This window comes from Eptatretus burgeri, chromosome 2 (genome assembly GCF_056783735.1).
Source record: "Eptatretus burgeri isolate ZD-2024b chromosome 2, Ebu_testis_v1, whole genome shotgun sequence".
Lineage (NCBI taxonomy): Eukaryota > Metazoa > Chordata > Myxini > Myxiniformes > Myxinidae > Eptatretus > Eptatretus burgeri.
Window position 1 is genome coordinate 38,501,633 of NC_140962.1, and position 26,558 is coordinate 38,528,190.

The 26,558-nt window shown below is 45.4% G+C and overlaps 1 protein-coding gene across 2 annotated transcripts in view; it reads left to right on the top strand.

The window, feature by feature from the left end:
• Positions 1-26,558, top strand: part of LOC147031841 (uncharacterized) — a 145,408-nt gene that overhangs the window by 38,721 nt on the left and 80,129 nt on the right. For both annotated transcript variants that reach the window (XM_085868276.1, XM_085868271.1), the window contains exons 6-8: positions 1,694-1,814; positions 9,212-9,345; positions 15,938-16,037. In XM_085868276.1, coding sequence (XP_085724402.1) covers positions 1,694-1,814; positions 9,212-9,345; positions 15,938-16,037 — 355 coding nt within the window. The remainder of the gene's footprint in view (positions 1-1,693; positions 1,815-9,211; positions 9,346-15,937; positions 16,038-26,558) is intronic.

Sequence of the window (26,558 nt, forward strand, 5' to 3'; positions counted from 1 at the left end):
CGTTACGCGATCGTTGACACACGTCGACACATGTTACTTGTAAGTTACTCATTAGTCGAAACACGTCAAGGTAATGGTTCGCGTGAGTGTTCCAGACTCCCTGTTTTTTTTTTTCTTTTTTTTTGTGTCAACATCACCGTCATACCGAAGAAAAAAACAAAAAAAACAGGGAGTCTGGAACACTGACGCTAACCATTACCTCGACGTGGTTCGACTTATGAGTAACGTGTGTCAACGATCGCGTAGCGTGCCTACAACTTATGGCCAGCGTATGCGGAACGTGTCATACGTCAATTTTCAGCATGTTCAAAATTTCTCGACGTATGCCAGCGTGCTCTTAACGTATACAAAACTTACCCAAAACGTATTCGACGTGTGCCAGCTTGGTTCGGCAAATGTTTCATACGTCGGCATACGCTGGCTAAAACATCAAGGTGTGACAGCGGCTTCACACTTCGATGTCCAGTGCGGTTATGATTTGAATCGTCAAGCCGCAGCCTATGAATAGCCTTCGCCACGTGATCGTCGGCGATACGCTGCCCCGCGCTATGCATAAGTTAGACTATCGTTGGGCATAGGTTGTGAACGCCAACAACACGCTCAGCATTCGTTGGTATAAGTTATCTATATGTGATTAAAACGTTCTGTGTACGTTACCAATACGTTATGCATACGTCCAACACGTTATTATACTCCCAAAACTTTAAAAACATCAATAGTTCAGCGTACGCCAGCGTTTTACATACATTTTGAGACCTTGCCATATGCTGGCGAAAACGTCAAGGTGTGAGACGCCCCTTTAGGGACAAGATGCTTGAAGTAAACTCAAGATCCTTGTTTTGTTGCAAGTCGTTTGGAAGTTATTTGGTTGTGCATGTGCACAAATTGAGATTTTTCATGATTGACTGATGAGCGTTCACAAATGGGGTAAAAGAAGTTTGGCCCCACCTCCTTGTTCACATTGGCTTATCTGACACAGTCCTCTGCTGAATTCCACCTTTCTCGACGTGCCTTCGGCAAGTGGTTTTCTTATTGATTTAAATGCAGTTTGCACATACAGTGCCGATAGAAAGTCTATACCCATTTTCAAAATTTTCACCTTTTGTTGCCTTGTCGCTTGGAATTAAATTGCATTAAATCAGAATTTCCCCACCTTTATTTACACACCAGAACCCACAACATCCAAGTGAAAAACAAATTTCAGAAAATTAATGAAAAATACAAAAACAAGTCTGGAGACTGCAATGTACACGGTTCGCCTTTTTATTTTTTGACCTTCGAGGGGACGCCACGGGCAAACTGGCGGAAATCGGGAAAAACGTACTTGAAGAGCACAACCTGCATACCATCTTTCATTCGAAACAGTTGAAAACCCCAGGAGCTCGATGCCCAATTTATTTATTTTTTTTACATTTTCTAAGAGTTTGTGACCTTGTGACCTTGACCTTGAGACGAAAATGAAAAGGTTGTGAAGGTTGTGAATGACACTTTTCGGGCACCGTATTCAACTTTCTCTCTCGAGGACAAGCGTAAACAGTTGAAACCACAACTTTCACATATCTTGTTAACTACATATTCCATTGATTAAAAAAAGAAATGCTTGATCAAAGTACATGTTCATTGCAAATTTAGACATGTATTTGGATTTAATTCAGCCTCTTGTGCTACTTTTGTGGTGTGGTTGTTGTCGAAGAAGGAAGCACAATTTGAGAAACGGAAAAGCTTGAAACGACGAGTACAAGGCAACTGGATTGGATGTAATAGGCAAGAGGAGGAAAAAATGAAAGGACATCTGCCAAGATCTACTTTGAAGAGTAAGAATGTGTGGGGAAAAACATTGAATCAATTGTTTGTGTCGATTTTTTTTGTTTGTCCGAAGTGATCCTGAATTTTAGCTCACCTGGAACAGTTCCGGGGAGCTTGTGGGATTGCACGTTGTCCATCCGTCCACAAACACTTGCAACTTCTTTTCTGAAGCTACACACGACTTGGATGAAACTTGACCACAACCTTTATCACCTGGTATATACCAAAGTTTGTTCACAGCATTAAAAAACGAAATCTGGGTCTGAGGGGGATCTATGAGAATTGGGGGGGGGGTTGCTCCCCAAAATAGGTATGTGCTATAACATAGGTACATTTTGCTGCTTGTCCCACGTTGACTTCCTCTTGAATATCATCATTCTACCAGGTGAGCACCTATCCCAGGAGTATTGCCCCTATTTTTGCTTGTCTCAGTTAATAAAGTTTCTTCTTTGGAGATCATCACTGTTTTGCACACGGACTATTTTACATTTAATTTTCTTCGCCAAATTACTGTAGATATGCCCTTTTTACTCCTTTGCAACCAAAGGCCAGAGGCACAGTTTTCAGATAGTCCAGGTATCCGTCCATCCATTATCAGTTTGTTTGTTTTTGTTACCACAATAGGTTAAGCTACTGAAGAAATTTCAAGTAAACTTGGCACAAGTATAGCTTGTAATACAAAGATGAAATGATTCATTTTGGGTTTAAAAGTTCATGTGTCCTTTGAAAATCATTTTGCAGAACATAACGAGTTGGAAGCATCAGATGTTGCTTCTACTTGTATCACTTTTCTCTCTCGTGCTCCTTAACTTGAAATCAAACATAACAGTGGCTTGTCATCCATTGTGGATGGGGGCATATCTATTGACTCATTCGCATCAAAATAGATTTCTGTGTGAATTTGGAAACATTTCACCACAGTAGTTCTACTATACACTGAGATACGGGATGACGTGTTTAAAAAAAAAAATCCTCTTCCTAAGGAGGGGGTAAAAGCTGTGTTATCTGGCACAACAAACGGGCAAGTGAGTGATCTCAATTAAGTTATTTATACACAACCGACTGAGAGCTGACCTCTTTCACGATGGGACCGACATAAGCCCGCAGGTTTATGTCAGGTGAGCGAGCGGTCACAAACAAGCCCCGCATGCTTAATCTCTTTCTGTCTCGACCTCTTTTGCTCTCTTTTCCCAGGAGTGACTGAGGTTCCTATGTGCGTAGATTCGTGTTAAGATGATTGATTGAGGGACTGTGCTGAAGGGTAAGATCTTTTTTTTGTGACTGTTTATGGTCTGTAAAAACGTGTCATTTTGCCTTTTTTGAACTTCCCAAACTGCCCGATGATCCTTTCTCTCCAATGGTTAGACATTGGCGTGTAAATAGTGGATGGGAGTTTTGCCCTGCTGTTTTGCTATGGTTAGGATTGGTCAACATTCCATTGACTATATCGCTCGACTGTGCTGATTGAACAGAAGTGGGGCATTGAGAAGCGCGGGCCTTATTTGGTGGGGGGAGAGGGGATTAATTTGCCAAGAAGGTAACGTGGGATTTGGACGTGAGGGCCCGACCTAAATTGATCGTCTCACATGATGTCTGGTTGCTTCGCAACTCATCGTGCCATGGAGTTATCTGAGGCCCATCAGCTTCAGGGTCAAATGTCGTGAAACAGGTCCGTGAAGCCCATCGTAACCTGGCTGCCGAACTTGTAACAATACTTATGTAGGCCACTGCATGTGAAAACACTCGTGTGGAATGATGCGGGACTTTACTGTTGGTTTTCTGTCGATTGTTGAGCCAGCGGGTGAATGAGCGAGAACACCCTGCCACCACGCCAATGAGGATACACGCCTCTCCTTCCTTCGGAGCGGATAGCCAACCAAAACATGTTCAAGCTTTCGTATAGTATCAGCTTTAGTCAACACACTTTAAGACGACGATGCAACATCGGTCACAAGAACAAGACAGGTGATGCCTGGAAAAAGTGTGGCCATGCATACACACATCGACTGCACATGCCTACATCACTTTTTGAACAGCGGTGACATCACCAACATACTACAGTGGCACTCGGTGGAGCGCATACCTCCACCAGGCTGAACGGTTTACATTTTGTATCCCACTGGTAGGCTCGCTAGATCTGGATCCGGACCTGAACTAAAATCGAATTGGCTTGTTCTTGTCACCTAACCAACTCATCCACATAGTTTTGTCATAACTCGTCTCCAACTTTTTGACATATCGTGATGTGCATTGTGATTGGTCTCGGAACCGAGACCCCAAGGAAATGGCATACAACATACAGTGATTTCCCAGGCAATCATTTTGTTGTTATTTGTTCCAGATAGGGTCCTTGCCTTGTGTCTTATGCAGTGTTTCTCAAGGTGGGGAGCACGCCCCACCGGTGGGGCGTGGCAATATTTTGGTGGGGCATGAGGATTCAGAATTAATGAATCAATATATGATCACTTTCATAGCTTTGCTATGAGTTCCCTTCTTGGTTGACTCAGCCATTTCTGGTGGATTTATCTGAACTACCAGAGCAATACCAAGAGGAGTTATGTGAGTTGCAACAAGATGAGTCTGTGAAAACTCTTTTCAAGATCAAAGGAACCATGATGTGGCTGTCTGAGGAGAGCGAAAAGAAATACACAAACTCGACTAATTTGGCAAGGGAAGTCTGGATAAATTTTCCATCATCTTATTTAGTGTTACCGATTTGCTGCAAGCCAAGAGAAATCGACTAGAAATCACGAAACGTGGTGATTTTAGGCTGAAACTGACAAAATTGGTTCCTCGAATCAAACAAATCTGCGGCCAGTGTCAAGGGCAGGGCTCCCATTGAAGTGAGTTGCAATTGAATAAAATTTGCAATAAAGTTTTAATAAAGCCTTTTGAATACATATGTAGTATATACTGTAGTGTCTCCAATCATGGTGGGGCGTACAATTATTATTATTATTTTTTATTTTTTTTTGAAAATCAAAGTGGGACGTGGGACAAAAAAGGTTGAGAAACACTGGTCTAATGGGTTACAAAGGGAATTTGCATTGTGAGGAATTGGTTAGGTTTCCCCCCCCCCCCAAATTCTTCCCCGCTGTCTTTCCTGTACACTATCCCACGTGCTGCTCGCGGTCTAATTTGCATATGCGTGCAGAAACCGTTTGAATCTGCATGTCACAACCAAACTGCCATATCCACCACAATAGCCTTCTTCACCACAATTCTCCCACATGCCAACGATAACCACCCTGCCTACTTCAAATACACACCACAATTTATTTGCATTCAAGCTCTCCTTTTCTAGCTTTCTTTCATAGTCCACATTGCTATCACCCAATGACTACGCTTCGACTCCAACGTCATACTGTTACGAATTTGGAAGCTTACTGCACACAACAGTCAGAGTCCCCATAGATCAGTTATATCGGTAAGTATGTGTTTCTAGTTAGAATCCATCTCCTGTGTCTAATGGGAATTAAGGGTACGTGCGCTGTGGGTTATTTTATAGATGGGATTTTTCACATCTTCACTTTCACACAACAACACTGCTCGCGGCATTCTTCGCGCGCTCGCCAGCAAGCTTGTGCGTGGGCGGAGTCTAACATAGGCATGGCGTCCCTCTTTGGACAATCGGCAAGGAGCGGGCGTCTCACCCGCCCCGTTTCAGACTCGACACCATCGCCATTACACACGTGGCTGGAGGTGAGGAGGTAGGTGGATCCACAAACGCCTCCGATCGGGACTCCGCCCAGAATGGTGGGAGTTGCCCTGCCTACCGTGGGCCTGTCCAATGAGGGATGGCCAGCGAATCGCGCGATGCAACCGTCCAATCAGGAGGCGAGTTACCTCAGAGCAGACGCTCCACCCCCGCGAGGGGGAGGGATAAGAAAGGTCATGAGCTGCTCCCCAGAGAAGAAGTTGGTTGGTTCCTGCGGATTGAGTTCGTGGCTCCTGGTCGATGATCGTGCTGGTCGGAGTTGGCGTTCGTGCTGGTTGGTGTTCGTGTTCATGGTGCTCGGGTTGCCGATCAGCGTTCGCGGCTGGCCAAGTCGCTCCTTGGAGTCTGGAGGCGTGGGTTTGAGTCCCACCGAGCTGGGTTGTGTGGGAGCGAGCGAGCTGAGGATATCGTTTCCTTCCACGGAATCCGAACTCCACAAGTGCGGGTCGGTGAAGACCGCACGAGGTGGAGAGGTATCAAACAGACATTGACCCTCAGCTCGCCTTCCCACTCGAGCCGAAGGGCCAAATAAAGAGCATTGAGGTCCATTTATTTTGGGTTTGCGTGTCTGTGTGCAGGCCTGTCGTGTCAAGTAGAATTGCTAAGTGCTTTTGCTTGGACATTGACTGCATTTCTTATAGTCAGATAACTCTGCTCTTCTGTGTTCCCCTCCCTGCCTATTGTAAATAAATATCCATTTTGTTGAATGTATCAGCTCGTTTCTGTGCTTCTTTCATTGGCTTAGCACGGTGCGTGTTGGGAAATTGGGAAGTGGCAAATGGTGCATTTGGACCGATGGACCTCGGTCAACATCCGCTCAGGTTACGCACGGTTCGAGCATGCTCACGGCTCCTTCTGCACGAGCTCCGTCGAGGGTGTGAATTCCCCGGGAGCTTTGTCACGTGGATACTTAGGTATATAGAAGTTGACAATTAACCCTATTCCATGCGGCCGAATTATTGGCGATTCACGGTTCTGTAAGGCACCCGTGCCTCTTCGGAGTTCTCCGAGGAGCACGATGTAAATTCCGGGTGTTCGGTGGAGCCGACTCTACTTCTCCACCTAGCGGTTGTGCTCGCCACCAAGGCCCGGCACCACAACAATACATCTCACCACTACCAATCCCCTTCCCACACCTCAGGAGCATAATCTCACATTGCCCATGGACACCAATGGTTCACGCTCGTATCCAAGCCCAGCACCGTCACCAACAAAGCCTATTAAACTAAGGTGTAAGTGTGAGCTTACCGTTCCTTCATGTTCCTCTATCAGCAGCAACCGCCCTGTTATCCAGCAATCAATCCACACCCTTCTCAGGCATTTGAGGGCCAGATGGCGACCGCTGCATGTCGGCCCCATGTTGAGTTTGGAACTGATATGCATTGCACGGTCAGAGGACAAGTGAAGGTAATTCCAGCCCAGCAATCTCGTGGGGAGGGTGACATCACCCCAGAGTGCATCTTGACCAATGGGAACGCTGTGCTTGGAGGAAAGAGGGTGGCGTGTGATCCGTGCTCCCAGGAACCACCCCCACAAGAGGTGGGGATTTGCCCTTGATCGCCTACCTCCCCCAACCTCCACCCCCGCAGCCCTTCAAAAATCGACTCTGGTCACTGATCACTGGAAGAGAGGTTGTTAGAGATTGTGTAGTGGTTGCTGCTGTACGGAGTGGTTACGACAAGGTTCATTGCTGCTTGCTGCTGAAAGGCAGGACTGAAACAACGCTGACTCAGCAAGCGGACCAAGCGCCATCCAGTATGGGCACAGTATTGTTTGAGAGGCACAATCTACATCCACACACGATCGGCAATATGTTCTGACTCTTCCACATAGTTTCTCTCTCTTTTCCAACTCGTCTACTGGACGCAAAACCATTACTTTTAGAGTGAACACTGACTCGCACCATGTCTTTCTCACGCTAAGCACCTCACAACGCATCCCACTCACACCTCTTCTTCATGCACTGAAACACCCCCTTTGCTCGTCATTAACCCATATACGGGAGGACCCCAGGTCACGCGATTGAGTTATTGGCAACCACGGTTGGTTAAGCGACCTGCCGCGTCACTGAATTATCCGTGTGCGGCGGTCTACGATTCCGGGGAGTCTGGTGTGAACCGAGATAGCTTCTCACCCGACCCCTGGCCCGCAACAATATATTCAGCGATAATAATGAAGACATTAAAGGACAGACAGGCACCAAGACAAAATGGACAAAACACAATTCCACGGCCCACCAGGTAGCCCGAGATCATCCCAATTGGGGAGGGGGGGGGGCAAAATAACAAAAGAATATTTGCCAAGATATAAAGAAAATAATGTATAAAGGAGAAAGTGGGGTGGGGGGGGGGGGGGAGGCGAGAAGAATAAGAAGAATTCAGGCCTGTTTGAGTTGACGTTCCAACGGCCTTGTCGCGGCCACAAGGCTGACACTTCACCGTCACCCCTCCCTTTTTAGAAGGGTTCTCAAACTTCGCCACGAACGAACCGAAGCAATTCCTGCAACACCTTGAAGCCACACGTTGCTTCAGGTCAGCTCAGAGGACACTCAGGAGGAATAAATGCTTTTGCTTCCCCCTCAGACCCTATCCTAATGAGGCTCTCCACTGCCTCAGTGTCTTCAACACAGACGGTGCCTCCAACAGGTGGCCCTTGGAGGGATCACTCCAATCCTCAACGGGGTCTTACAGGCAAGGTCTCTCGTCACACAGGCCAGACGCGTGTCCTGCGTTCATTCCCGCCTTTTTCTCTCGCCTGCCTTACGCCCGTCGTGCCTGCTCACACCTTCATTTTCTTTCCACCATCCTTGTTCTTTTTGACTTTTCTCGCACAAAAAAATCCACACTGTTTTTTTCACACGAGACCGCATGAGGCCTTGAAGGGGGAATACAAGGCAGAAGGGTAAGGAAGGTCCCGTAGCAGAAGGATAAAAAACAAACACAAGAAGGAAGTAAGAAAGAAAGAAACCCATCTTGAGAACCAAAACAACCACGGCAAAACCAATGCAATACCCGTGTTAGCAAAGTCCGGTGAATGTAACAAACCCCTCTACACCGTAAATGTTTATAAAGTGTGATGTGATGAGACTTTCCCGATATTCTTACACAGATGGCTTGTACCCAATGAATTTTTAAGTCTGATTTTTGTAAATTATTTCATAAATTTTGCACACGATTCTCCGAACCCCCCAAAAATTACCTTCTTGGAAACATTCATATGATTGTAACAAATGGGAGAAGCTTTTTATAAACCTTTTCCTTCCTTTTGAGTTTATCTGGATTTCCTCGTCTTGTTTATTCATTTCAATAAAATAGACATTATCAAAGCTTTTCTTCTTGCACTCGGGTTAAAACAGCAAGCAGATGAAGAATTAGCACCAAACTTGTTTATAAAGTTTTATAATGTAATGTTCTCAATGTTGATTGGTTGAGAGAAAGAAAAAATGGGATTACCTGATTGGTAGAATCTTTGGGCATCATGACCTAATGAATGGGGAGAAATGAACCATCATGAATAATGATTAGGCGGAGATGAATCATCAAAGCACTGGCGAAAAGTTGGAAAGTCCTGAGTGAAAGTCGAAAAGTTTTGATAATGTTTTTTTTATTGAAATGCATATTTTAATTTTATTGTACGAATATAATGTTTATCTTGTTTATTGTCCTACTTTCCCAAATGGCCTTCCAGTGAATCAAGTATCCTTGTCTCTATCGAGTACTTGCAGTTCGGATTGGAACATGAGGGGATGTCGACCAACAGGTGAACAAAAGTACTTTCCACTTCACAATGACCGTCTGGCTTTGAAGTCTTCTCAGTTAAAGGTGAATATAAATTTGAGGTGGTGAGAAGGTGCAGTCATGTACTATATTGCGTAGTGAAAGATTACTTGTACGAATCTCCCTCCACAATGTGTGAATGCAATATGTAAACTAGAAGGACACTCGGGAGAGTGCGTCCCTCCGCCCCGCAATGCCTGATCCACGAGAACATATCTGGCCCAATACATTTTTGAGGTATCGTGCTCTATTTCTCATTTTTGAGCCCCATCTCTCAATGGTGAAGAATCGCTGAAAAATTCTAGTCGTCGGATCCAGATCCAGATCTTCACCAAAATTGAATCGATTTGTCGTCACACACCCAACCTGTCCACCAAGTTTCATCTGAATCCGTCCACAACTTTTTGAGATATTGTGCTTTATATTAGTTGAGCTCTATCTCTCAATGGTGAACAATCACTTAAAAAAATTATCAGATCTGGATCGTCACCAAAATCTAATCAGTTCGTCCTTGTCACACACCGAACCAGTCCACAACTTTTTGAGATATCCTGCACACAGACAGAGAGAAAGGGGTGAAAACATAACCTCCTTTATCTTCGGTGGCGGAAGTAATGACCCCTGAAAGGAGAAAAAACAAAAATCCCATAAGTTAACTGTAAGTGATGTTCATAATGACATGTTTTACTGTTATTGGAGAAATCTAACTTGCACCACGCTGGAATATATTATTACTTCCATTACCTCCGTCAGTCCAGCTTCTGTCATGGTTTCACCCCTGTCTGTCTGGCTGTCTGTGAGAAGGATGTCTAAAAAATGTTATGGAATGATTTTGACAATATTTGATGGACAGTTTGCTGGTGTGACAAAGGCAAATTGATTCGATTTGGATGAGGATCTGGATACCAGGATTTTTAAAGTGATTCTTCATCATTGAGAGATGGGGTCGAAAATGATATCCAGTATATCATGATATTTCAAAATGTTTTGGACAGATTATGACTGAGTGAATGAGTTGGGAAGATGACAAAAACAAGCCAATTAAATTTTAGTTCAGGTCCAAATCCAGATCCAGCCTGAAGTGGGATCAAAAATATAAACTATTCAGCCTGAAGGAGCTATTCGCTCAACCGAGTGCCATTCTAATCTTTAACTTGTTTTCCTCCCTTAATCTTTTTGATGTAAAGTGCCTTGGAAATCTTATTGCTCAATGCTATATATATCACTAGAATGGCACTCGGTAGAGAGCACACCTCTGCCAGGCTGATTAGTTTGTTTTATATCCCACTCCAGGCTGGATCTGGATTTGGACTTGAACTAAAATTGAATCGGTTTGTTTTTGTCACCTCACCAACTCACCCACCAAGTTTCGTTCAAATCCGTCCATAACTTTTTGAAATATTCTGCTATATATCGTTTTAGCCCTGTCAATGGTGAAGTCGCTTAAAAAAATTCTCCCATCCGGATCCGGATTTGGATCTTCACCAGTCAAATCGATTCTTCCTTGTTCCGTACCCAAGCTCTCCACAAAATTTCGTCCAAATTCGTCCACAACTTTTTGAGATATTTTGTTCACAAACACAGACAGGGGTAAAAACATAACCTCCATCCCACCTTTGTTGGCGGAGGTAACAAAGGAATATCTTTTTGTGCATTGTTTTTTTTTTATTTTTTATGACAAACAAGAAAGCCTGAAAATTTAGCATGAGAAATAAAGCTTTCACAACATTTTCTGACCTTCAAAGAGTTAGGGACAAGATGCTTGAAGTAAACTCAAGATCCTTGTTTTGTTGCAAGTCGTTTGGAAGTTATTTGGTTGTGCATGTGCACAAATTGAGATTTTTCATGATTGACTGATGAGCGTTCACAAATGGGGTAAAAGAAGTTTGGCCCCACCTCCTTGTTCACATTGGCTTATCTGACACTGTCCTCTGCTGAATTCCACCTTTCTCGACGTGCCTTCGGCAAGTGGTTTTATTATTGATTCATGGCAGTTTGCACATACAGTGCCGATAGTCTATACCCATTTTCAAAATTTTCACCTTTTGTTGCCTTGTCGCTTGGAATTAAATTGCATTAAATCAGAATTTCCCCACCTTCATTTACACACCAGAACCCACAACATCCAAGTGAAAAACAAATTTCAGAAAATTAATGAAAAATACAAAAATATAATATCTTAGTTGGATAAGTGTCCACACCCTTGTAATAGGCATTGTAAATTTGCACAGGTGTAACCAATCACCTTCAAAATTGCACACCAAGTTAATTGGCCTCCCACTGTGTTGAATTGTAGCGATTCTGACTTTCAGAATAAAATCAGCTGTTCCGGCATGCTTCCTCTGCTGGGTAGTGCATTTCACAGCAAAGACTAAACCTTGAACACCAAATAGCTTTCAAAAGATCTCTGGAATAAAGTTGTGGAAAGGCACAGATGAGGGGGATGGGTATAGAATATTTCAAAGGCCTTTGTCTTGACTGCTCCAAAGGATATTCAATCATTAAGAAGTGGAAGGCATCTTTGGTACCACCAAGATCCTGCCAGGATCAGGTCATCCCTCCAAACTGGATGACCAACCAAGGAGGAGACTGATCAGAGAGGCCACCAAGAGGCTAATGGCAACTTTGAAAGAGCTCTTTGCATTACTCAAAAATTCCCACCTTGAATCCCATTTGCTTCAGAATCTTCAGTTGTTTTTTTTGCATACCTCAATGTGGCAAAACATTTTGTGGTCCGACGAAACCGAGATGGAACTTTTTGGCCCAAATGCAAAACGATACGTTTGGCGCAAACCCAGTACAGCACATCAGCCAAAGAACAGCGCCATCCCTACTGTGAAGCATGGTGGTGGCAGCAGCATGTTATGGGGATGTTTCTCACCAGCAGGGACTGGGCACCGATCAGGATGGAAGGGAAAATGGATGGAGCAAAATACAGAAAAATTCTTGAGGAAAACTTGCTGCCCTCTGCAATAAATCTGAAATTGGGATGGAAGTTCACCTTTCAGCATGACAATCTGAAGCACACAGTCAAAGCTACACTAAAGTGGCTAAGGAACAAAAAGGATGCATGTCCTTGAGTGGTCCAGTTCGAGCCCCGACTTAAATCCAATCTAAAATCTGTGGCATGACTTGATGCTGTCCATAAACGCTCCCCACACAACTTGACCGAGCTTGAACAATTTTGTACAGAGGAATGGGTAAATATTGCTCAGTTAAGGTGTGCAAGGTTGGTAAACAGCTATCCCAACAGACTCGCAGCTGTAATTGTTGTCAAAGGTGCTTCCACCAAGTATTAACACGGGGGGTGGAAAGTTATCCGACAAAGATATTCCAGTTTTGTATTTTTAATTAATTTTCTGATATTTATTGAACTTGTTTTTCACTTGGAAGTTGTGGGTTACAATGTGTAAATAATGGTGTTAAAAATATTAATAAAATAAAATCTGCTTTAATCGATCTATAATTCCAGCAATCTGTGTCTGTCTGTCTGTCTATCTGCGACCGCCGTTTCTCGACAAGCACTGGTCCGATCTAATCGAAACTTGCCAGGTATGTTGCTGGGGACCTGAATATGTGCCTTTTCAAGGTTTGATATTAATCGGACAAGTGGTTCCCAAGTTACGGCCATATATTTATCAACCAATGACAGGACGTGGTGCTATGACGTCACAATTGACGTCACAATTCATGGTTTTTTAAAAAAATTTTTTTTTTTTTTTGCACGATTGACGGTCCGATCTGATTGAAACTTGCCAGGAATATTGCTGGGGACCCGTGGATGTGCCTTTTCAAGGTTTGATATTAATCGGACAAGTGGTTCCCAAGTTACGGCCATTTATTTATCAACCAATGACAGGACGTGGTACTATGACCACGATTGACGTCACAATTGTTGTTCTTTTATTTATTTATTTATTTTATTATTATTTTTTTGCACGATTGACGTCAAAATTCTTCTTCTTCGTTTGATATGACATCACAATTGACGCTGGGGACCTGAGTATGTGCCTTTTCAAGGTTTGATATCGTTCTTCATCCATTTCAGCTGTTTCCCAAGTGTTTCCCAAGGTTTGAAAGCTGTTTTTTTTTTCCCAAGGTTTGAATTAATTGTTCAAATTATTAATTAATCCCAAGGGAAACAGCTGTTTCCTAAGGTTTGAAAGTTTTTTATTTTGTTTTGTTTTTTTGCACATACGGGCACACACGTACAGGCACGTGAGAGTGAAGGAACGGCCTGTGTGGTTGTTGTTTCTGGCATGCGGTTTGAAAGTTTTTGTTTTATTTTTATTTTTATTTTTTGCACATACAGCCACGCAAGTACAGCCACGCACAAAGGGAAAGTTTCCCTTCCACCAAGGGAAACAGCTGTTTCCCAAGGTTTGAAAGTTTTTTTTTTATTGTTTTATTTTTTTGCACATACAGCCACACACGTACGGGCACTCGAGAGTGAAGGAACGGCCTGTGGGTTTGTTGTTTCCAGCACGCGGTTTGAAAGTTTTTTTTTTTTTTTTTTTTTTTTGCACATACAGCCACGCACGTACAGCCACGCACAAAGGGAAAGTTTCCCTTCCACCAAGGGAAACAGATGTTTCCCAAGGTTTGAAAGTTTTTTTTTTTTTTTTTTTTTTTTTTTTTTGCACGAACAGCCACGCACGTACGGGCACGCGAGAGTGAAGGAACGGCCTGTGTGGTTGTTGTTTCCAGCACGCGGTTTGAAAGTTTTTTTTTTGCACATACAGCCACGCACGTACAGCCACGCACAAAGGGAAAGTTTCCCTTCCACCAAGGGAAACAGATGTTTCCCAAGGTTTGAAAGTTTTTTTTTTTCTTTATTTTTTTTTTTGCACGTACAGCCACGCACGTACGGGCACGCGAGAGTGAAGGAACGGCCTGTGTGCTTGTTGTTTCTGGCACGCGGTTTGAAAGTTTATTTTTATCTTTGCAAAACGAAGTTTTTGCAAGATATGTTAGTCAGCTTGTGTATATATATATATGTATATATGTATATATATGTATGTATGTATATATATATATATATATATGTATATATATGTATGTATGTATATATATATATATATATATTGTCTGTAATCACGTATAAAAAATTCTGCAGAGCACAGTTATCATTGGAAATTTTTGTAACATCGCATATGAGAGGCCTATAGAGGTCCCTTTCAGTGCATAAAATTTTGAAGGTCAAGGTCAAAGGTCAAGGTCACTTTGTCGCAAATCAGGGGAGTCGACGAAACCCTTATTTTTTGAGTGATTTTGATCGGATCGTCTTCAAACTTCATGGGAATATAGTTCATGGTCTGGCGCTCAGCTGATTAATTTATAGTGGCGATTGGCCTTGACCTTCATGGTTAGCGCCTTAGGTCAAACATATTTGACCCCAAGGTCAAATTTTCAAGTTTTAGGAACCATATCGTGTAGTACCTCAAATTGAACACCTCGATGAGTGCTTTCTAGATATGTCAATCTTGAGACATTATGACATCATTTGGTGACGTTATGAGGCAAAAGCATATTTTTCATGGTTACTCTGTAGAACGATTCTCATTGGAATCTCTCATAGGCAGATATTCCTCAAGGAGTCGCTCCTGGTGGATAGCAGCTCTGTTCACCTCAGTGTGACCTTAAAGAAGTCACACGTGGTCACCTTTTGGCAAGATACGGGTCACCCTGCGGGTGACATTGGTTTATTATTTTCTTTTTGCACATACGGGCACGCACGTATGGGCACGCGAGAGCGAGGGAACAGCCTGTGTGGTTGTTGTTTCTGGCACGAGGGGTTTTTTTTGTTTTGTTTTTTGCACGTACGGGCACGCATGCACGGGCATGCGAGAGCGAAGGAATGGCCTGTGTGGTTGTTGTTTCTGGCACGTGGTTTGAAAGTTTTTTTTTTTCTTTTTGCACGTACGGCCACGCACGTACGGGCACGCGAGAGCAAGGGAACAGCCTGTGTGGTTGTTGTTTCTGGCACGCGGTTTTTATTTTTTTTTTTTTTTTTTTTTTTTTTTTTTTTTTTTTGCACGCACGCACAGGCATGCGAGAGTGAAGGAATGGCCTGTGTGGTTGTTGTTTCTGGCACGTGGTTTGAAAGTTTTTTTATTATTTTTTTTTTTTTTTGCACGTACGGCCACACACGTACGGGCACACACCTACGGGCATGCACTCGTGCAATTAAATTCCAGACTACAAGGTCAAGGTGAAAATTTTGAAAGGGGGTATGGACTTTCTATTGGCATTGAATGTGATATGCGACATGTGATGTGGAATGAAAATGCTCCTTCACCACCCCCTCCCCCCCTCTTCTTTTTCTTTTTTAATAATTTTATTTGTTCAAGTAATAAGTAAATGGTCCCGATTAATGATACCGCATGTGTAAAATGGCAAGGCTCACAGATATTCAATTCATCAATTTCAAGTTGCATTTACAATATACTGGCTGTTTTTTATGGTGTCAAGGTGAAATTGAAGAGAATATGCAGATTTTATATTTAGTTAAAAAAAAAATTCTTTTTGTTGATTTTTAAAATTCCATTTTTATTTCACATCAATTGCTATAGTTTCAGATGTATGAAAGATTCTTCAGGTTTTTCTTTGCAGCTCATTTTAAGTATGTGATATGCAGAAATTCATTGAGACCTGCCCAGATGATATTTTAATGGACGAAACAAATGGTCAGAACATCCCAACCCTGCGTTTTAAGATCGCAAGAAACACTTCTCAAGGTCAGAACTTGGACTTCTTTCCATGTTATGAATATCTATATCTGTACTGGAGGAGAATTGAACAAGTACCTTGATTCTAAAGGATATCAGATTTTTCCTTGAACATAAGTGAAGACCCTTTTGTACTTGTTGTGGAAGTAAAAATAATTAATTCCATCTTGTGAAATATGAGCATGGACATTTTGGTAATAGAAAACTCTATGGATCACATGACTATTGCAAAGCACTGGTGTTTCTGTATTAATCGCACTGAATCAAATCTTTTTCATGTTGAGATAATTGTTCTTTGCCACAAATTATGTACTCGTTTCTCCATTTTTGCTTTTAAACAGTATGGAAGTATAAAATCTGTTGCAAAGTAGAGGTCACTTTATCACCATATAAGGAATGGTTCGCCAGGAAACATCGTCTGCAAAGGTACTGAGATAGATTTGAGATGGACTTCAATTGTCTGTGGGATAATTATGCTTATCAGGTCTCTCACAATGACAAGGTCAGAGCTAATTAAATTTGCTGAGTTGATACTGACAGGCCACGAGTAAATTTTCATTCTATTGTTGCAGATCCGGGGGTGGGGGGGATTCGGACGAGTGTGCATCAATCACTGTCCGTAACCAGTTTGGGTTTTCGCACCCTACTCTCGACAGCCAAATGTTACAGATTCGGCGCCACCCTAACCGCCGCCGTCTCCGGGGTTATAACGCCGGCTGGTTCGGCACAATTCTCGGGTTACGCGTCTCGAACCACGATACCAAAATACACCTGTACCTTGCCAGCTGGGGGAATAGACCCCGGTTACAGACTGGTTTTGTCAGAGACCGAGCGAAGTCCACCAGTCTGTAACCATTTTGGTTTTTATATTCAAATCGAGCGCCACAAATTAATTCGTCGACGCGGCACGAATTAATTAAAAGCGGCAACTTCATACGAATCAGCCAGATTTATTGGGAACATCGGGGAACACGACACAAGCAACGCATTCACGACAATGTTATAATTAATCTGTAACCCGTTCTTAACTAGGGAGCTATGGATTATGGGTTTCGAAGGGGACCTAAACGAGATAAGCCTTAAACAACATGCAGACAAGACATAGACAGCATGCAGACAAGACACAGAGTACTTGGTGACGTTTCATGGACGAGAAGAAAGTGTCAAAGGCACGAATGTTGTTCGTGACAAGCCGATGTCCACGGATTCGAGCGCCCAAGCTCAAACATGCCGCGTGGCAAGATGGTGCTCGTCCTCCTTTTGTCGCACCGCCCACGCAGGCGGCCTCCACGCGTTCTGACCCCGCGTAAGGTTGACGGCACAAGACAGTCAGATTGATAGTGGGTTTCAGCTGGTTTCTCCCAAGGTCCAGTATACCAGACCAGGCCAAATTGAGGTGTTGGGCTCCGTCAGGCGGATCGACAAACGTGTCGAGGACCTTCTCATGAAAGTCGATCGCCGACTCGACGTGCAGGCAGCCTCGAGTCGTTTCTCCTGCCTCCTTCACAAAGCAGATCGCAGACAGACACAGCCGGCCCCTACACAGCAGATCACGACCCCCACCAGGTTCAGTTTTCTCTCCCGGCAGATTCAACACTGCCTTTCCTTTTCTCGCTCGCATCGAAGCCCACTGGCTCCTCCCTTCAGTTTCACTTCCTTCTCTTGGCCACTCCCCCTCAGAACGCTGGGCGGGGACTATTGCCCGCAGAGAGGAAGGAAGAAGAAGAACCTCTTGGTCCACCACCAATTTACGAACAATGAACTGGTTCTTACACCTCCCGACACACGTCGCGTCCATTTACCGAACAACCTGGCTAAACATGCATTTAATGGGGGATCTGGGCTAATCCTGTATTTAGTAACACACTAAGGGCCATTTCCGCAACACTATTGTTGTGGGCCGGTGGTCGGGTGAGAAGACCACCGGGGGGGGGGGGGAGCTATCTCGGGCTCCCACCAGACTCTCCGGAATTGCAGGCCGTCACACACGGATAATTCCGTGACCCAGCGGGTCGCTAACCGACCGTGAACGCCAATAACTCAACCACGTGACCGAGGGTCCTCAGTCTAATTTATCTGGTTACCTAAAAAATAATCACGTGATCTAATTACTGGGGGACACGCCCTCGGTATGCCTTGTCCGAACCGGATGACTTCACCAGATCGGATGCAGCCGAGCGACACTGCCAAGGACGTTCCGGCGAAAAGGAACTGATCGTTGGGAATAAAGTCCCGGCTAAACTAGGATTCGTACCATGCTGGACCAATGGAAGAAAAGACAAAAACGAGCTGGGAACATTTCTACAAATAACTTAACAGGCAGGCAAAGAAAGATATGTGGCACAGTGAATATAGCTTTTATTGTTCTTTGTGAGCAGGTGATGTGGATTTTTCACCCAACCTCGTAATGATCGTTGTAGAATTCTTGCGTTGTTGTGGAATCTTATTTTCCTTGCAGGGTTTAACGTCGAGCCGACTCGGTTTTAAATGTATCGTGTTAATAAAATCACAAACACTGATTAATCAATGTTCTCAAGTAGTTCTTTTCTTTTGAGAACAATTTATTTCTAATGTTATCCACCAGTTCAGGTTCTATCCCTCGTACACTTCACACAATGAACTTGAGAACCCCCATTTGTTGCAATATGATTTGGTTCTATTTTATTTATTCTTACTTTTCAGCTCGCCTGTTCGAAGAACAGAGAGCTATTGCGATACCCCCGGCGTGAGCGTCAGCGTGAGCGTGAAAATGTTAGTTTTTGGTGCAAGTTATTTTTTCCTTTCTATGGTTTTTATCAACCACACTATTTTTTATATGCCCGATATATATATATATATATATATATATATATATATATATATATATATATATATATATATATATATATATATATATATATATATGTATATATGTATATATGTATATATGTATATATATATGTATATAAATCGGGGCGTATTATGTGATACCGGTCGTCCGTCCTGTCTGTCTGTCTGTCCGTTGCTGTCCGCACTCTAACTCCCAAAGTTTTCAACTTTCACGTTTCATATTTGGTACATAGGTACAGACTGTGGAGAGGGTGTGTCGCGACATACATTCGTCATCAAAAGTGGTTGCCATGGCAACCAGGATGCTGTTTTCCATGTAGTCGCACAATTCTGTATATACCTTCTTGTTCGGGCGTATATTGTGCTCACTTGCGCTCTTGTTACTGATTACAATATACAAATACATATGTTGCTTTAAAATTATACTTCACTGCAATGCTTTATAAAAAAATAGTAATTATTAGACTCGTCTTTTAAAAACGATAAATGTATAAACAGGTGAGCATTGGGTTGCTTTGACACCAACTCTGGTTAGTTGACCGTTAAACCAACCCGATTTAATTCACCTCCACAACGTGAAAGTGCATTACATCAGAGTTTTATTATTACTTGGTCAGTCCCAAGGAGTTCAAACCACTGAGATGCAATACATCACACGTGCTTGCACTGAAACAAGATTACAATTTCTGGTATTTATATGCTTTTCATGGGAGAGTGGTGGGGGCTGTTAAGCCTTAAACAAAGAACTCCAAAATGCAATACATGTCTTATAGGTGAAAAAGCAAATGACATAATTCATGACAAGAGTTGGCTGTTATCAGCCCAGGTCACACCGCTCCACAACACTTTTTAATCAACATTTAGGGCAAAAGACTCTTGGCCAAAGGGAAGGAAGCACTGACAGCCAATTCGACTTGTAGCATAAAACTTAAATTTATAAAAACCAGCACAATTACAATTTAGAATACATTAATATAATTATTTCCTCCACACAGGGATAGGAAGAAATGTGAGAGGTGCAGCAATAACACAAGCAACTTACAAAAGCAGACACAGAGCAGAGTTATCCCGATATAATTCTTGTACAATCTCAACTGAAGCGAGGACAGGCGCCATGACACACACACACATACACATACACATATACATATACATACACACACACACACACACACACACACACACACACCCCCGATGAAGAGGAGTTAATGAACAGAAAAAGTAGAGGAGATGAGGCTAACGGTCTCTCAATACCTTGCAAGATTGCCCGACTGCGCCAACAGTCCATTTTGGGGGGATGCTCCGCTGGGCGATACCACCCTGACAGCTAGTGTTTCGGGGCACTTCATGCAGCTAGCGTCGGTCCAGAGAATGAGACGCGACCGTCAAGCGTGAAGGGAGGTACGAGGGTGGAGTCAGAAGCCAGTGGGTGGAGGTAGGCAGAGTCGGCAGCCAGCGGGTGTGGGTGGGCGGAGTCGGGAGCCAGCGGGTGTGGGTGGGCGGAGTCGGGAGCCAGCGGGTGTGGGTGGGTGGAGTCGGGAGCCAGCGGGTGTGGGTGGGCGGAGTCGGGAGCCAGCGAAATGGTAGGTTGTCAATCGCAGGCCAGGACGAGCAGACAGGAATAAGCAAACAGGAGCGGTGCGCAGGAACTGGCACTCAAACTGGAATTGGATCTGGAGCTTGAACGGAAATCCTCCAGCAGACGGGAACGCAGCGCAGGAAAGACGACCACCAGCCTGGAACGAGCAGACAAGAGCAGCGAGCAGGAAGGACGGGCAGGAACGACACACACTAGCGGCTCCGCGACCCGTCTTTTTATAGACCCCATGGTACGGGGTGGGAACGACGACCCAAAGCGATGTCGTCGCCCGAATTGGGAACACTGATTAGCCCTGGCGACTGCGCGGCCCGGTTGTGATGGCCGGAAGCGGCTCCACCCCACTTCCGGCAAAATGGTTCCAAGCTGCGGAATCGTCTCGCTCTGAACCTCATGATATTGTTACTGGCCGGGGGTCAGCCACCAACCAACCACTCTGAATGGAGCCGCAAGTCGAGTCGGCCCGACCGATCGTCCGGAATATAGATCGCTGCCCGGATAACTCCGAGCGACGGGTCCTTGTACAAGAACCGAAATACGCCAATCAGCAGATCACGTGGTGTCGGGTCGATTGCCAATCTTCAATTTACCTAAATACCCACGTGATCCAACTACCGGGGTATTCCACCCTCGAAGGAACTCGTACGGAACAAACCGCCGAGGCGAGCTTGTCCGTGCACGATTCCGAGCGGCGTAATCGGCGAGAACCATCGGTCCAAATGTCCCCATATTACGGCAAACCAATGGCTTTCTAACTCCCAACACACGAAAATGTTCAGTCAATGAGGGAATGGACCCAACGAGCAGGTTTACATTCACACAAGGACATTTATTATAATGAAACACGTATGCAATTAAATAAGGCAAAACACGTATGCAATTATACAAGCAACAAAAGCACGACAAAAGAACTACAACAGTCTACTTACGTACAGTCATTTACACTTAACAGCAGTTCCTACTTATTACACGGGCCCACGGACACACACACACACACACACACACACACACACACACACACACACACACACACACACACACACACACACACACACACACACACACACACACAACGGTGGCTGAGGCCTTCAATCACGAGCTCCAGCTCGGAGGACAGGTGAGCTGAAAACTCAGAGCTTGACTCGAACCTTTCCACCTCGTGTGGTCTTCAACTTGTCCGGACCCGGGCTCCAGCGTGTGCGAGCTGGATCCAATCGCCACGATCCTTCCCGAGCTCCCGCGAATCCTCCCGCGCTTCTCAACACATGCCGGTGAGACGAGGCGCCGATCCTTCCTGTCGATCATCGCTTCCCCGATGATCCAACTCCAAGAAGGCTGGGCAGCGTGGCTCAACTGGCAGGAACTCCCCCTCTGCCGAACTCTAACCATGGCACCCCCAGGCCCGCAGGCTGCCTCCGAGCCTAGCTGCTCCCTACAACGCGGGGGGTTGCCCTCTCTGGCATTGCCCCCGTCCGTTGCCCATGTGGCGTGTTGATGCCCCGGGTCCCTTTCCGAGGGTCGCCCGTGCCCACTACACTGCCCCCGTGGCATTCTGGCGCTACGGGCCCCGTTTCCGACGGGTCGCCCGTGCCCACTACTCTATCCCGGCCCCTCTTGGGCCCTTGGCCTACTCTGGCCGACTAGTCCGGTGCCTGGGAGCCCACTAAACAAAACTCAACTTTCCACAGCCACACTCCCAGCCGGTCCATGAACTCTTGCACCCCTCTAAACGGGTTTCATGCCTTCTCTCGACACCAACAACAAAACGACCTCCTTTTAGTAAATTTAACTATCCACTAAATAAACATTAAACTGACCCCAGGGTCTCTTGGGTGGGAATCACTCCTCCCCCCCCACCCAGTCATTCGCACCATGCATACCATATTCGCTCTACTCACACACTTGGGCCCGCTGTCCCACACTCATTCCTCACGCACTTTCCATTTCACAACTCACACCAACACTCTATACTGCCATCCTTCCTAATTAAATCCCCTAACCAACTCGTGCTCCCTCGTCATCCCTTAAATCAATGCACGTTCCATTTACTCCACGTAGTTAAGCTACGTCTCCACAACACATTTCCAGTCTGTCCGTGTCTCCAAAAATCCAAAAATTCCATTTCCTAAATCTAAACTAAAATCCCTCCAACTAATCCATTCCACGGGCTCCATGAGGTACAAGCCATGTCCCCATGAAGCCGGTCTAACTAACTCTAACCCATCCTCCTAACTAGTAGTTCCTGTGCCCCCAAACAAGGGGGTCTTCCACCCCTTGCCTGGGAATCCTGTTCACCCGAAGCGAGGCTTGCTTTTCTCAACTTTTGTTTTTTCATAATGCGCACCACCAGCGCGGCAGTTCACAGCCACGCTCTTTTTCCGTGACGTCATGGCAGCTGCTTGCACCCCGCGCACCTCGTCCCTCTTGGATGGTACTGTGGTGAATTGAGGTGAATTGAGGGACATGACGCGGGATCACATGTTGTGCGTCTCGCGTATAAGGGGAGGTCTCCGCGGCACGGGGTGATTGTCCCCGGGGCATTGCCATTTACATCGGCTGTTCACTTGGTGCTCATTGACTGAAGGTGCTCATTGACTGGTGAGAATGGAGATTATATCGAACTCCGTGCTTACGCGGATTTACTCTGCGATGATTAATTGCACATGTATACGTTACTGCTTATGTACTCCTAGCTGAACCTGTATTCCCCGGTGTGCCCGCAGAAGCGGCTCCAATCAAATGGAATAAAGCCTAAACTCTGAAGGTTCTTCTCTCGCTCTCACTTCAATTTATTCCATTTGGTTTTCTCGGCTCTCTCAACCAACGATGGACAAGATCTACAAACCAGAGAGGTTCGACGCAGACCCAAACGCGACTGACGCAGAAATGAAATGGTCGCATTGGTTCTGTTCCTTCTCACACTATCTGACCATCATCGAGGAGGGAGCTGACAAATTTGCCGCTCTCGTGAATCATGTCTCGCCCAGCGTGTACAGGCTCTTCTCGGAGTGCGACACTTACGAAGCAGCGATCGACGTGCTGCAGGCGCTCTACGTGAAGCCCAAGAACGAGGTATACATACGACATCTTCTCAACACACGCAGGCAAGCAGCCGGGGAGACAATCGATCAGTTCCTGAAAGCTCTGAATCAGCTGGGAAAAGACTGCAGCTTCCGGGCCGTAAGCACCGAGGAACACCGAAAGGAAGCGACACGGGAGGCATTCATCCAAGGACTCAGATCAGCCCACATACGGCAACGCTTACTAGAGAAAGCGCAACCCACTCTTGACAAGGTAGTCGATCAGGCTCGAGCGATGGATACGGCTCAGCAGCAATCTGAGTCATTTGGGACACCGATGCTGCTAATGAACGCTGCTACGATGGGAACCCAAGGAACCCCACTGGCACAGACACAGCCAGACATAGGGGATGGAGAAACACCCGAGGAGCCGGATACACAGGCCACGTCAAACTCCTCAGCAACTGCTCCGGTTGGTAAATGCTTCTTTTGTGGGTACAAAAATGCCCCGCCAGAGATGCCACATGCATGAATTGCGACAAGAAAGGGCATTATGCCAGGGTATGTAAATCTACTCTAAGGAGAAATAAACCCACTTCTGCGGCTCTCTACTCGCAAAATAAATTAACTGCAGCCTCCCCGGGGAATCTATCCAAGGCTATCATCAACGTACGAATTAACGGGCATATGGCTGAGGCACTGATTGATACCGGTAGCTCTGAAAGTTTCGTCAACAGCTCGCTAGTAAAGGGCAGAAAATGGATAATCCACCCGACAGACAATACGGTATGCATGGCCGCCACCTCACTACAATCCCGCGTACGAGGGTACTGCAATGTTGAATTGGACGTAAAAGGGTACACGCATCAGGATGTAAGGGTACTGGTGCTTCGTGATTTGTGCGCAGACGTAATTCTGGGTCATAATGTCCTCAAGCAACACACGAGCGTCGAAATACCCTTTGGAGGAAGCAAGCCTCGTCTAATTTTAAATGCGTTGACCACCGCGGAGGTGACGTCCCCCCAGCTGTTCGCTAACTTGTCGCCGGTCTGCAAACCGATAGCGATCAAATCGCGGCGATATACCACTGCTGACATGAATTTCATCACTTCAGAAACCAAGCGATTACTGGAAGAAGGAATTATAGAACCGAGCGATTCGCCATGCCGCGCACAGGTGTTAGTAACCAGCAGTCAGAACCATAAGAAACGAATGGTTGTCGATTATTCCCAAACGGTCAATCGCTTTACCCAACTCGATGCCTACCCCCTGCCGCGCATAGACGAGATGGTCGAACGCGTGGCCAATTATAAGGTATTCAGCACCATCGACTTGCGAAGCGCCTATCATCAAATTCCCATCCGAGAGGAAGACAAACCTTACACCGCATTCCAAGCAGGGAGGCGCCTCTACCAATTCAGGAGAATACCTTTCAGTGTCACGAATGGGGTAGCTTGCTTCCAACGGGTTATGGACGACATCATCTCAGATGAAAACCTCAAAGACACTTTTGTTTACGTGGACAATGTTACAGTGTGCGGTAGGGATCAGGGGGAACATGATATGAATCTGGACAAATTCTTGAGCATTGCTAGAAAATATAATCTGACTCTCAACTACGAGAAATGCGTATTCTCGGCAAGGTCAATTGACCTTCTCGGCTACACGATAGCCGACGGCACAATTAAGCCTGATCCTGAACGATTGCGCCCGCTCCGTGAGCTACCACCACCTCAGGACTTGCAGACAATGCGCCGGGTGATCGGCATGTTCGCTTACTATGCGAGATGGATTTCGCAATACTCCGAGAAAATACATCCCCTAGTGCATTGCAAAAACTTTCCACCAGATGCCGCTGTTGTAAGAGCTTTCCACAGCCTCAAGGATGATATCAGTAAGTCCGTGGTTTTATCGATCGATAGCTCGGTGCCCTTTGTGGTGGAAACCGACGCTTCAGATCACGCGATAGCTGCTACACTTAATCAGTCTGGGCGGCCGGTCGCGTTCTTCTCGAGAACTCTCTCTAGAAGCGAGCAGAGACACTCAGCGATAGAGAAGGAAGCGTACGCCATCGTCGAAGCGCTGCGGAAATGGAGACATTATTTACTGGGAAACCACTTCACGCTCGTTACGGACCAACGATCCGTGGCATTCATGTTTGATGGGAAAAATAACGGGAAAATTAAGAATGAAAAAATTATGAGATGGCGGATAGACCTAGCTTGCTACAGTTACGACATTGTTTACCGGCCCGGGAAGGAAAACCCTGCTGCAGATACCTTCTCTCGGGTCTACAGTTCGGCAACAATCAGTAAGGCTTTGCAAGACCTACACGTGTCTCTCTGCCACCCAGGGGTAACCAGAATGGCACATTTCGTGCGCAGACAAAATCTTCCCTATTCTGTTGAAGATATTAAACAAATGAATGCTTCATGCCCTGTTTGTGCTGAACTAAAACCCAGATTCTATGGCGCGGCATCTGGCAGACTGATCAAGGCCACTTCCCCTTCGAGAGACTAAACATCGACTTCAAAGGGCCCCTGCCGACCGAGACAGACAACAGATACATATTCACCGTTGTTGATGAATATTCAAGGTTCCCTTTCGCATTTCCGTGCTCGGATATGACCTCGGGCACTGTCGTGAGATGTCTCTCTGACCTCTTCGCTATGTTTGGGAAACCTTCGTACATACATTCAGACAGAGGGCCGTGTTTCATGTCGGCCGGGCTAAAACAATTCCTACTAGAGCTCGGCATAGCAACTAGTCGAACGACGGGTTACAACCCACAGGGTAACGGGCAGGTGGAACGGTATAACGGGGTTATTTGGAAAGCCGTAACTCTGGCGTTGAAATCAAGAGGACTGGGCCCCGAGCGGTGGGAGGTTACCCTTCCCGACGCTCTGAATTCCATACGCTCTTTGCTCTGCACGTCCACCAATGCAACTCCTCACGAACGAATGTTGACTCACCAGCGACGTTATGTTGACGGTCAAACGGTGCCCAACTGGCTGACCCATCCCGGAACAGTGTTCATGAAACGCCCGGTACGACAAAGCAAGTATGAACCCCTGGTGGAGGGGG